The sequence below is a fragment of the Myotis yumanensis genome, unplaced genomic scaffold (assembly GCF_028538775.1).
Source record: "Myotis yumanensis isolate MYYU_CA2020_CCGP unplaced genomic scaffold, mMyoYum1.0.hap1 SCAF_2, whole genome shotgun sequence".
NCBI lineage: Eukaryota > Metazoa > Chordata > Mammalia > Chiroptera > Vespertilionidae > Myotis > Myotis yumanensis.
Window position 1 is genome coordinate 7,374,399 of NW_027223753.1, and position 13,387 is coordinate 7,387,785.

At 40.4% G+C, this 13,387-nt stretch overlaps 1 protein-coding gene and 1 non-coding gene across 4 annotated transcripts in view; both read left to right on the forward strand.

Annotated features, from left to right (window-relative positions):
- Positions 1–13,387, forward strand: part of VPS13D (vacuolar protein sorting 13 homolog D) — a 222,375-nt gene that overhangs the window by 139,211 nt on the left and 69,777 nt on the right. For all 3 annotated transcript variants that reach the window (XM_070404108.1, XM_070404109.1, XM_070404110.1), the window contains 2 exons: positions 8,730–8,864; positions 10,226–10,393. In XM_070404108.1, coding sequence (XP_070260209.1) covers positions 8,730–8,864; positions 10,226–10,393 — 303 coding nt within the window. The remainder of the gene's footprint in view (positions 1–8,729; positions 8,865–10,225; positions 10,394–13,387) is intronic.
- On the forward strand, positions 4,838–4,911 carry LOC139004634 (small nucleolar RNA SNORD28). Its single transcript, XR_011470489.1, has one exon. It is a non-coding gene; the product is annotated as a small nucleolar RNA SNORD28 (small nucleolar RNA).

The following is a 13,387-nucleotide window of genomic DNA, read 5'->3' on the forward strand; positions in this document are numbered from 1 at the left end:
GTAGCCGACTAATATGGAGAATGCCAGGTAGCTTATATGTTCTCTCCCTCTTTTTTTTTTAAAGATCAAAGAAGCCAGGAGCCTTTAAAAGGTTTCACAAGGTGGCCTACAGCAGTTCTTTTCCCATTTAGAGCATGGGGGTATTACAAAAGCAGGGCTTTAATTGAGCAATCTAGTTTGGAAGAAAACCCACATTTTAATGGTCAGAGAGCAAGAGGGTGGGGGTGAGGGGGAATTTCAAACAAAGACACTATTTAAAAAGCCTAAAACTGTCTTCTCAAAGGCTTGAAATAATTTGTTGGGAAACTTCAGACCCTTTACTTTTTCCCTCCCCTTCCTAAATAAAAACCAGATTTGTTAAAGGAAAAAAGATCCAGTATTGTTAATTGTATTTCAGAAAGTGCCAGAGAGGGAAAGATCCCTGTAGTTTTAAACACCGTCCCAGGAGGGAAATGGGCAGATACCCTGCTTCACATAAACAGTCTCTATGCACCATAAATAAACCTTTAAAGAATGAATTCCAGACAGTTTTGTTTAGTGCAGGATAAACTCCGAGAGGAAAGGACGTGGCCCAGGGGCTGGCTGGCGATCTGAGACCTATGGCGTATGGACAGGTATTTCTCCTTTCAGCTCTATAAAGTTTCTGGAAGACTTCAGCAGTTTTTGTCTGGCAGAGGTCGGAGTAGACACTTTCCTATTTTTATTAGGAACTTATGAGCACAGATTGTTTTCCCCAGAATCCATTTTATAACAGGAAACTGCTACTTGAGTAAATGAGCATCAGCTTAGTATACTACTGTATGTGATTAGTCCTCTAGTTACTCTAAGAAAAAGCCCATGTTTGGCTCTTTCCCTCTCATCCCTTCTACTTTGACCAGAACAGCCTGAAGGTGGCAGGATTACTCATACCAATAGCTATATGGCAGCTTTTTCCAATACAGGAGGCCCCAAAGCAGTAAATGACAAGGGCAGATCATTTTATTGAAGGGCCAGAATACTAGTGTTTCCTTGGTTCAGACAAAGCACAGCAGCCATTCAGAAAGGGGATAGTGTCTCCAGTGGGTGAGGGTTTTGACAACTCAGTACAGGTTTCAAAGCCTTTGTTACTCTGTGTGGTTCCTCCTCTCCAATGTTTGGTTGCAATGAGGAAGTTGGGGTAAAAGCTTTTTGCCTTAAGCCTTTGTTTTGATCTCATTTCCTCTTCTCGGAGAAGAAAGCAGTGCTCTGAGCTGTGTTGACAAAACAAACTCTGAGCTGCTGTCAGTACCTGGCTTCCCCAGCACATTTGTTGTGTAGCTTGAAGCAAAACAGTTAAGCCTTCAGGACCTCAGTTTCCCTGTCAATGAAATGAGGGAGATAATGCCGGCTTATTACTTCATCACCACTCACCCAGGGTGGGTGAGACGTGCAGGAATGGAGCAGCGGAAAGTTTTCCAGGAGAAATAATATAATCCTCCATTCTGGTCTCCATGCTCTCCACCTAATAGGTAGTTACTGTTGTGAAAATTAGCATGTTCAAGTCTGAGACCTGCTAATAACCATCTCCATCCGTTTTGGCCATCCTCTTAGCATTTCTTTAGTTTTACTTATAACAAAAAGGAGAGTGATAGTCTGAATTAACTTGAGGATGCTCTTAATCTCTAAAATGTTTTGTTCTCCAGTTTTTAGTAAAAGGTTACAAGTGGCTTCCCACAGCACCAAATCCAGTGGCTTTTTCCCTTCCTTGTAGGGTCCTCGCCGACTTTGATATTGCTGCCTCTTGACGTCAGTCTTTTCCGGTTCTTCTTACTCTCCTATTTGTTTCTTCTCTGGCTTTTTCAGTTTTCTTTTACTCTCCTCCTCTGTCTCCTAATCTCTATGTTAAAGGCCATTTTTTTTCCCCCTCTGAACTAACCTGTTTGGTTATATCACTAGTCCATTTTTTAAAATCATAGGATTGGTCTTTTATCTGACTTTAGAAGTTCTTTATGTAAGTTCTGTATTTGATCTAAGTTGCAGGTATATTTTTCTTTGTTTTTTCATTTGTTTTGTTTTTTTACTTTGCTTTTGGTGTTTGTGTGTTTTTAAATCATACAAAAGCTTTCTGTTTTTATGTTGTCAAATTTATCAGTCTTTTGCCTCTTTGAATCTGAATTTTGAGTCACAAAGAAGTTTTCCCACTCTCTGGTTTTAGACAGTGTCATCTTCAATTTTGTGGTGTTATTTCAATTATGAACATACTCTTGTTAAAAGAAAATACATGCTAAAAGATTAAAAAATAAATAAGAAAATAAAATAGAAAGCCCATTAAATTTCACATGAGATTTTACTGTAAAGACATATTAACTCAGTGGGAAATATACAGGTGTTTTAATAAGTGCTATTAGACTATCTAGATAGCCAGATAGAAAAACATAAAATTAGATTTATTCACATTCTACAAAAGGATAACTTCTAAGTGGATCAGAGATGTACTATTATTAGCATGAGCAAGTGTTTTCACATCCAAAAAAGAGAATTTGGGATGCTTTCTAAAATCCTTGAAATATCAATCATGTTAAATAAAAATATAAATTGGAAAATAGATTACATCCGAAAATTATTAACTGGCTTATAGCAGACCCAAACCAGCTGAGAACTACAAGAAAAGCTAGATATTAAAAAACAACAACAACAAAAACACATTAAAAAACAAAGTCTGTTTGAAGGTGTTGGAAAGCTACCAAGACAGCCAGGACTCAAGGGTCCAAGATTTATGAGAGGCAGGAAACTCGATAAGGTGAGCACACTGTTTACTCTGCATTTATTCTTGAGACATTTCTAATTTGTAAGTGGTATGGAGAGAAAGGTAGGACAGTTAGGCAGAAAGCAGCTGCCAAAAGGTAGAGAATCCGAGGAAAGCTTTTGGCAGTCTCATGAGGCTGGCAGAGCAAAAGTTGGACTTCATTGCTACAAAGAGAGCTGGTAATTGAGGGGCTAATACATTACAGAGAAGGGATAGGTACAAAAGAGACCCCAATAACCTGAGCTGCTTTATTTCTCGAGGCAGGTGCCAATTGCTAAGTAACCTAGTCGGACAGAAGCCAGGCAAAAAGTGACAGCCAAGAGACTGAAGAGCTAAATAGACCTTTTAGCAGTTTACGGTGCTGGAGAGAGTAAAGATGGAGGAATAGAACTGGTTTTCAGTTTAGATCACTGAAGAACTATACCAGGCCTTTATGAAGACTGAAATCTAGCCTCGATAAAGCACAAATCCTGATTGGATTACACCCCTTTAACTGCCTGCCAGAAGCTAAAGACTCATCCAAAGTCTCTATAAGTTTTCATACAAAATGTTACAGTTAATCACAAATGACCAAGAGAAAAAACAGACACTAGAAACAGAGCCACGAAAATCAATTGCATCCTACATGTCAGCACCAATTACTGAGAAAAGGAAAATTCGAAGAATGTATTTATCATAATGTGAAGAAAATATCAAATACAGAATCATTATCTATTACTGTGTAAATAAATCACCCAAAACTTAGTTGCTTAAGACAACCATTTTTTTGTTGTTCATAATTGTGTGGGTCAGCAATTAGGGCTGTACTTAACTGAGTGGTGCTTCTGTTGCACTCACCTGTGATTTTTCATGTGTCTGCAGTCATCTGGTGGTCAACTGGCACTGAGTGATGTAAGATGACTTAGTCACAGGTCAGGTGGTTGGTTTTGGCTGTCAACAGAATCTCCTTCCACATGGCCACTCTTCCTCAAGGAAGCCAGCCTCAGCTTCTTCACATGGTGGCAGCATCAAAAAGGGTAGAGCAGAAACTCACGATCTCTTGAGGCCTAGGCTCAGATGTCACACAGTGTTACTTCTTTTGCATCTTATTGGTTGAAGTACAAGGTCAGTGCAGATTCAAGTGGAAGGGAAATAAATTCCACTAATTGTAGGAAATGCAAAGAATTTATGGTCATTTTTAAGAAATATATATTTTTATTGATTTCAGAGAGGAGGAGAGAGAGATAGAAATATCACTGACAAGAGAGAATCATTAATCGGCTGCCTCCTGCATGCCCCACACTGAGGATCAAGCACACAACCTGGGCATGTACCCTTGACCAGAATTGAACCTGGGACCCTTCAGTCTGCAGGCCGACGTTCTCTCCATTGAGCCAAACTGGCTAGGTGTATGGTCATTTTTAAGCTACCACAGATACCTAGGAATAAATCCAACAAAGAGTATACAAGACCTCTACCCGGAAAACAAACATTATTGTGAGAAATTTTAAATAGTTAAAAGGGACATTAGAAAGTTCAGTATTGTAAAGTTGTCATTACCCCTAAAAATGATCTTTAGATTTAGTAAATTTCAGCAATTTTTATGTGGCAGATTAATAGGCTGATTCTGAAATTTATTTGTAAATAAAAAGTGCAGAGTAACTGAGGTAATACTGAAGAAAAATAATAAAGTTGGAGAAACTACACTATTAGATTTAAAAATTGTTATAAAATTGCAGTAATTAGGACAGTGTGGTATTGACAGAAGGCAGGAGAAAATGAATCAGAAAAGAGAATACAGAAACAGATACATAAATACAGTCACTTGACTGATGGCGGAGTTTGCACTGTACTGCAATAGGGGGAAGGATGATCTTTTCAATAAATAATAGTCAATTTGTCCATTTGGGAAAAAAAAATGGTTCTTGAGCTCTACTTCACACTATATATAAAAATCAAGTCCAGGTAGATTTTAGATTTAAACGTGAAGAATAAAATAATAAAAATTCTATAAGTAGACATATGGGAATACCTTTATGAGTTGGTGTGGATAGTAACCCAGACACAAAGATGGATTTTATTAAAACTAAGAATGTCAGATGATTTGAATTGTTATGCTGATGCTCTGTGAGGTGTGACAGGGATAGCATGTTAGAGTTCTGATGGCACTTTCTGTTCAATGAAGTAATCTTATTCCATTCTAATATTTTTAAGTAATAATTTTCTCCTCATTAAAAAACAACAACAACTAAGAATGTGTGAACATCACAAAACTATCAAGAGTAATAAGACAAGACACAGAATGGGAGAAGATACTGATAATGTATCTATTCAACAGACTATTTGTATACAGAATGTATAAGAAAACTCCTACAAAGCAAAGAAAAAACAGACAACCCACTACAAAAATGAGCAAAAGACTTGCATAGACACTTTTAAAAAAAGGATATCCAAATAGCCAGTGTGCATATTAAAAGATAATTAATCTCATTCCTCAAGAGGAAAATGGAAATTAAAACCACACTGAGATACCATTGCACACCCGTCAGAATATTTGTTTTTTAAAAGCTTTCTATATCAAGTATTGATGAGGATATAGAATAAGAAATTTCATAGACTGCAGAAGACAATGTAAAGTGGTTCAAGTGCTTTGGGAAACTGTGTGGTAGTGTATACTAGGGTTGAACGTGTACATTCTTTATTGGGGGGGTATTTAATATTTTTTAAATTTTTTGAATTTATTGGGGTGACATTGGTTAATAAAATTATATAGGCTTCAAGTGTACAATTCTATAATACACCATCTGTATATTATATTGTGTGTTCACCAGCCCAAGTCATTCTCCTTCTGTCACCATTTATCCCCCCTTTATCCTCTTCTACTTCCTCGACCCTTCTTTCCCCCTGGTAATCACCATACTGCTGTCTGTGTCTGATTTTTGTTGTTGTTTGTTTGGTTGGTTGGTTTTGCTTATTTCCTTCAACTTTTTCACCCAGCCCTCATACCCCTTTCTCTCTAACAGCTATCAGTCTGTTTTCTGTATCTCTGAGTCTGTTTCTGTTTTGTTTGTTTTATACATTCTTTCTGACCCAGCCATTCTGCTCCCATGTATATATCAAGAAAAATGCATACAAAAGTGCCCCAATAGACATATTCAAGTAGGTTCATAGCAGAATTATTCATAATAGCAAAAAATTTGAGACAACACAACTATTCATTAATGGCAATGATTAAATAGTGTTCTATTCATACATTAGAATACAATGCAGAATAAAAATAAAGTGCAGCTAATGCCTACTCTCACCACTCCTGTTTGACATAGTACTGAAAGTACTAGCTATTGTGATCAGACAAGAAGAAGAAATAAAAGGCATCCAAATTGGAAAAGAAGAAGTAAAACTGTCCTTATTCACAGATGACATGATACTGTACATAGAAAACCCTAAAGACTCCATCAAAAAATCATTAGACTTAATAAATGAATTTGGCAATGTAGTAGGATACAAAATTAACGCCAAACAATCTATGGCATTTCTATACACCAATAATGAACTTGCAGAAAGAGAGACTAAAAAAGCAATCCCATTTACCATCACACCAAAAAAATTAAGATACCTAGGAAGAAACCTAACTAAAGAAGTAAAAGACCTCTACTCAGAAAACTATAGGACACTGAAAATGGAGATAGAGGAAGACATAAACAGATGGAAGAACATACCATGTTCATGGATTAGTAGAATCAACATCATCAAGATGTCCATACTACCCAAAGCAATCTATAGATTCAATGCACTCCCCATTAAAATACCAACGGCATATTTCACAGACCTAGAACAAACTTTCCAAAAATTCATCTGGAATAAAAAAAGACCCCAAATAGCTGCAGCGATCCTGAGAAAGAAGAACAAGTAGGTGGAATCTCAATACCAGATATCAAGCTGTATTACAAAGCCACTGTTCTCAAAACAGCCTGGTACTGGCACAAGAACAGACATATAGACCAATGGAATAGAATAGAGAAACCAGAAATCGACCCGAACCAATATGCTCAATTAATATTCGACAAAGGAGGCATGAGCATACAATGGAGTCAAGACAGCCTCTTCAATAAATGGTGTTGGGAAAATTGGACAGATACATGCAAAAAAATGAAACTAGACCACCAACTCACACCATACACAAAAATAAATTCAAAATGGATAAAGGACTTAAACATAAGACGGGAAACCATAAAAATACTAGAGGAATCCACAGGCAGCAAAATCTCAGACATATGCTAAAGCAATTTCTTCACTGATATTGCTCCTAGAGCAATGGGAACTAAAGAGAAAATAAACAAATGGGACTACATCAAAATAAAAAGCTTTTGCACAGCAAAGGAAACCATCAACAAAACAACAAGAAAGCCCACTGCATCGGAGAACATATTTGCAAATGTTATCACTGATAAGGGTTTAATCTCCAACATTTACAGGGAACTCATACAACTTAACAAAAGGAAGATAAACAACCCAATCAAAAAATGGGCAATGGTCCTAAATAGATACTTTTCGAAAGAAGACAGAAGAAAGGCCAAAAGACATGTGAAAATATGCTCAAAGTCACTAATCATCCAAGAGATGCAAATCAAAACAATGCGGTACCATCTCACACCTGTCAGAATGTCTGTCATCAACAAATGACAAATGCTGGCGAGGATGTGGAGTAAAAGGAACCCTCGTGCACTGCTGGTGGGAATGCAGACTGGTGCAGCCACTGTGGAGAACAGTATGGAGCTTCCTCAAAAAACTAAAAATGGAACTCCCATTTGACCTAGTGATCCCACTTCTAGGAATATATCCCAAGAAACCAGAAACACCAATCAGAAAGGATATATGCACCCCTATGTTCATAGCAGCACAATTCACCATAGCTAAGATTTAGAAACAGCCTAAGTGCCCATCAGCAGATGAGTGGATTAAAAAATGTGATACATCTACACAATGGAATACTATGCTGCAGTAAAAAAGAAGGAGTTCTTACCATTTGCAACAGCATGGATGGAACTGGAGAGCATTATGCTAAGTGAAATAAGCCAGAGAAAGATAAATATCACATGATCTCACTCATTTATGGAATATAATGAACAACATAAACTGATGAACAAAAACAGATCCAGAGACAGAGAAGCATCGATCAGACCGTCAAACCTCAGGGAAGGTAGGGGAGGGTGGAAGTAAGGGGGAGAGATCAACCAAAGGACTTATATGCAAGCATATAGACCTAACCAATGGACACAGACAACAGGGGGGTGAGGGCATGAGTGGGGGTGATGGAGGGTAATGTGGGGATAAGGACACATATGTAATAACTTAACAAAAAAAATAAAAATAAAGTGCAGCTATGTGCAGCAACCTAGTGAATCTCACAAACTCAATGTTGACTGTGAGAAGCCACATACAACAATGTACAGACCAATGATTTTATTTAGATAAAATTCAGAGCAGGAAAAACTAATCTGCTGTGATAGAAGTCAGATTAGTGGTGACGTAGGGGCAGAGGGAGTAGTGACTGGCAGTCCGAAGATGGGGAGGGACGGGGTGCTTCTAGGGTGGAGATAATAATCTATTTTGTAGTGTGGATGGTTCCACGGTTGTGTTCACTTTGGGAAAGTCATTGACCTGTACATTTGATCAGTACACCTTTCTGTATGTTTGGTATACTTCAGTCAAAAAGTAAAGTATGACAAGCACACAGATACAAAACATCAGGAAGAATTACGCTGCGAAGCCAATAGTGTTTATTTCTATGTGATACACATTACTTTCGGTGATACATATATATTTTCCTCTTATAATTACAGGGAAATTCCTTGTTTATAAATATCAGAGCCCTATTCCCGTGGGAAAGTTGACATGACTTGTAACTCTCATGGAATCCAGAATTAAGTGCCCTGGAAGGCCATCGTATAGCCTAACTATGTCCTTTTCTTCCTTCCCTAACTAGGCTCTAAAAAGTACCTTGGGATTTCCATTGATTCGGTTTGAAGATGCTGTGATTAATCTGGATCCATTCACTCGGGTCCATCCCTATGAGACCAAGGAGTTCATCATCAATGACATCCTCAAACATTTCCAGGAGGTGAGCTTTGGAGAGGTGTCTAGAGCTGGAGCATACGCAGGATGTTTGCTTTAATTGTTTGGGAAATTTGGCTACTAAGACATTACTATTGAGAATCCACATTTCAGCTGAGGTTGTTGAGTTATGGTTCAGGTCATGGCCCACGAAGCCTGCACACATCATGAAAACCCCGAAACAGTGCATTTGATTTATGAGCCGTGAGTCTGGTTCTTCAGAACCAGTCTCAGGGGCCTCCACGAGATTAGTCACAATTCTCAAGACTTTAACTGATGCTGTAATGATAACACAAAATGCTGTGAACTCTTTATTTACCAGGCCTGGGCCTCCTTTCAACAACCACACCGATGTGATTAGAGCCTGTGAGATCCTGCCCTAGAGTTGAACTTAAAAAAAAAAAAAAATGTTTTTATCAAGTTGGACATTTTCCATTTGTACTTATTATCCAGGCTGCAAAGACCAAAACATAAAGCCGAGGCATACTCCTCAACGAATAGATAGGTCATGGTCGTATCAAATGTATTCGCTGTCAAAGTCAAAAGATATCCTCTTCTTGCTTCCTTCCCTCCTCCTCCCCATTTTCCTCCTTTCTCTCTGTTTCCTTCCTTGCTCTTCCTAATTGGTGATAATTCCACTGAACTGTAAGGAGAGTAATGGGGCAGGTGTCCCCGGAACCTGGACCCAGGCAGTGGAGGTGCACAGAAGATGTAGGGGTTCTTGATAGGTCTGAACGTGTCCTCTTTGGGGCCTGGATCATGAGGGACCCCAGATCTTCCCTCCTCCTTCACTTTTCACATTCTCTCTGCTGCTAGTTAATTCCTTATTTGTGGGAACAATGGAAAGGGGAATATTGAGCATAGACCAGTGGTCGGCAAACTGTGGCTCGCGAGCCACATGTGGCTCTTTGGCCCCTTAAGTGTGGCTCTTCCACAAAATACCGACTTCGGCACATGGGCCACGAAGTTTCAGTCGCACTGTACATGCACGCCCGCACGTGGCATTTTGTGGAAGAGCCACACTCAAGGGGCCAAAGAGCCGCATGTGGCTCAAGAACTGCAGTTTGCCGACCACTGGCATAGACTAATGTAAATACATGTAAAGAATCTTTCCTGTTTCATACCTTTTTTATTCTTCTGAATGGCTTTGAGGATTATTTTTAAGGAAAATTTATGAGTATTGGGGGCAACCTCTGGGATATGTGCATTTGGGAGAAGTTTAGGTGGAGCTTGTAGTTGGTGAGAATGGAAAGGTGGTTGTTGGTGTTGATGGGAATGGGGGACAGGCTGATTTCTAACCTCTGTGCTTGGGACACTGCAGTATAAACAGGGCTGCCCTTCTTTTTGTCTCCCTCCTCCACATGACAGGAACTCCTCAGCCAGGCAGCGCGGATCCTGGGGTCGGTGGACTTCCTTGGCAATCCCATGGGGCTTCTGAATGATGTTTCTGAGGGGGTCACTGGACTGATAAAGTATGGAAATGTCGGAGGCCTTATCCGAAATGTTACCCATGGAGTATCTAACTCTGCTGCCAAGGTAAGGAAATAGAGGTGATGTTCCATGGTCATCTACCACGTGAGTCCTCCACATTTCTGTAATTTCTCCGATAGGACGAGGTTGTGAGAAGTTACATACATGGTCTTTGCTTCATGTACTCTGTCTTCCCCTCACCTCTGATAACCTGACACCGGCCCACTGCGTGCGCCCCTGAACTATCTCCTGTTCCTTCTCCCCATCGCCTCGGCCTTCGTCCAGACTCTGGTGTCTCTTCCCTGGGCCACTGCAGTCCTCCTGCCCCTGGACTTCACTGCACCTTCCAGAGCCACCAGAGTGAACTTGAAAACATGGGATTTGATTGTGCCATTTCCCTGTCTAGAATCTCCCAGTTCCTCCTCACAGCTTCCACGATGAAGTCCAAACTGAAGTACGGCTTCTAGAACGCAGCGACCCTTTGAGTTGTCTGCATTCAGCAGCAGGACAGCGGGGTAATCCTCCAAGCCTTGCTGCCTCAGCAGCTCTTCGTTCACTGGCCTCTTGTTGGTGGACATTTTGCTATTGCACAGTTACTTCTGGGCAGGAGCTGATTTTACGTGTGAAGCTGGGAAAGGTGCCGGCAGTTGAAAGGGGGTTGCTATTTGACAATAGACAAAAGGCCGCTAAAGGTCTCAGTTCTCCTCCCCTTCCTGTCAACTGCACAGACTTCTTCTAGAGGTTGACCTTTTTACGAGGGAGCAGGTTGGAGAGAGCTCCTGTGCCCTCTGCTCATTCATTGTAGAGCGTTTGTTGTCGGGAAACCCTAGGGGCACTTGTGCCCTCTGCCCCAAGGTGTAAAGGTGGCTCTCCCGGAGGAGACGCTAATGGCACCACCTAGGAATTTATCCTGAAGAGCAGGTGAGAAATTGGAGTTGATGGCATTGCTGTATTGCACAGCCTTCTTGGTAATGTGTGGAAGCTGGGAATGTATTCCTGTTTTCCAAACTATTTTCTAGAGCTGATCCGTACTTTCAATAATATAGTTCTATTAAACCAGCCCAAAAGTGTATAGTTTGGTTTGTGGTTCAAAATAGGCAACCCTCTGGCTTTTGGAGAACGGGAGAAGGAGATTTTGTAATCATGTTTGGAAATAGACTCGGGTTCAGAGTCGAATGAGCACACGCATTCCAGCCTTGAACGCTTTCTTGCGTTGCCCTTGGACCTTCACCCGACGGCAGCACAGCACGGCTCCGCCGTGGCACAGACTCCCACGGACTGGATGTGGGCAGGTGTGTGTAAATGTTTATTGTAAGCGCCAGTTTAAAGATTTTACTTACTTTTATTAAATTCTAATCAGCCTAGCAAGTCTCCTCGGTTTTATAATTTCTTTGTTTTGTATCCCTGGGCTTTGCATTAATTTGGAAAATAAATGCACTGTGTTGTACTGAGAGGCCTTTCTCAACCTGGAATAGAAATGCACCTTTACTGGCTTTCTGTGAGAATAAAAGGAGATATGATGTCATAAAAAATATAGACTGAACAGGAGAAATGGGCTTCACTTTGACTCTTATATTTACATCAATGTAAAACGTTCAAACTGTAGCCACCAGGAAACTATTAATACCCTTGAAATGAAAGCCAGTACGTTACAGTCTACAGAGGAGGAGGCCTCAGGCGCAGGGAGCGGAGAGTCACGCTCCATCTGGGCCAGTGTGGCTCTTAGGAACCCTCCATAGTTAACCTGTGGATGTGAAGGAAGAAGTTGGAGACTCCCCATAGGTGAGCCCTATGGGCTTTCCCAGAGTCCTCCGCTGCGTCCTGAAGAAAAGGTTGGCCCTCTCTATTCTCTCTCGTTTATGGAAGTCTCGTTTGTTTTCTGGTTCTTGTTTCCACTGGAAACTCTTTGAAGCTTAAGAGTCAGCATGAAAATATAACTTAAGCAGAAAGAGAGGGCAGAGTACTCCTGACACCTGTCTTTACTCCCAAACCTGTCTGAGGGCCTGGTGACAATGGTCATGCATTTTATTGTTGGTGGGTTTGCATAAAGATACTGCTTTCCAGGCCCTAAGGGCTCTCGAATGGGAAGCTGGCTTCCCAGGTGGGTGGGTCCTTCTGCATGTAGTTCTCTTTTCTCTTGCCTTTAGTAAGCTCGTCAGTATTGGTGCCACAGGCCGCTACTCAGAGGAATTGCTGTGTAATCTATCTTGATACCAAGATCCCTGGATGTGTTATAAAGATTAGTCCATATATCTCTAAGCTAAGAAAGCAAAGAGACTTAAAGTTACTACTTCATATCAGCAATGATAGCTCCAAAAGCCAGGTCCATCGACTAAATACCAACTCAAGTAATCTGTGATTCTGCATGTGTGTAGCGTGGCTAAAGATCTCCATTTTCTTGTAGTGTTGTGGGCTGAGATCAGACCTTTAATGTTGCTTTGGGGGAATGTTGTGTTTGCTTTTCTGTGTATACAAGAGGAGTTTAAGGAAGTGCAAATGACCACAATAATCAACTGTTGGCCTGTGGGAAGTATTCCTTTAAAGAATGCCTAGGTTCCCATGATTAAAGAAAGGGGTCAGAGACGACGGGACTGCACCTCCCAGAGCCCCAGCAGCCAGCCAGCCCCACAGGGCTACAAAGACTAGTGGACTCTGACCTTGGTTCCATGGGCTTTGTGTGGAGTGGAGAAACTCATAAACCTCTTGAAATTAATTATATATATATATATATATATATATTTTTTTTTTTTTTTTTCCTGAGCAAGTATCTACAGTTTTTATTAGATTCTCAGAGAGGTTCATGCCTCCCCAAAAATTGTCATTCTTGTAGACATAGGGTTGTGTGTTAAGGGGAGCTTAGGGCTGATTAGTTCCAGTCCCATTCCTCCCTTTAAATCAGGGGTGGGGAACCTTTTTTCTGCCAAGGGCCATTTGGATATTTATAACATCATTCTCGGGCCATACAAAATTATCAACTGAAAAATTAGCCTGCTATATTTGATCAAACATTTAATTAACTCACCCCTAATGCCTTGGCAGGGCCAGACCAAATGATTTTGT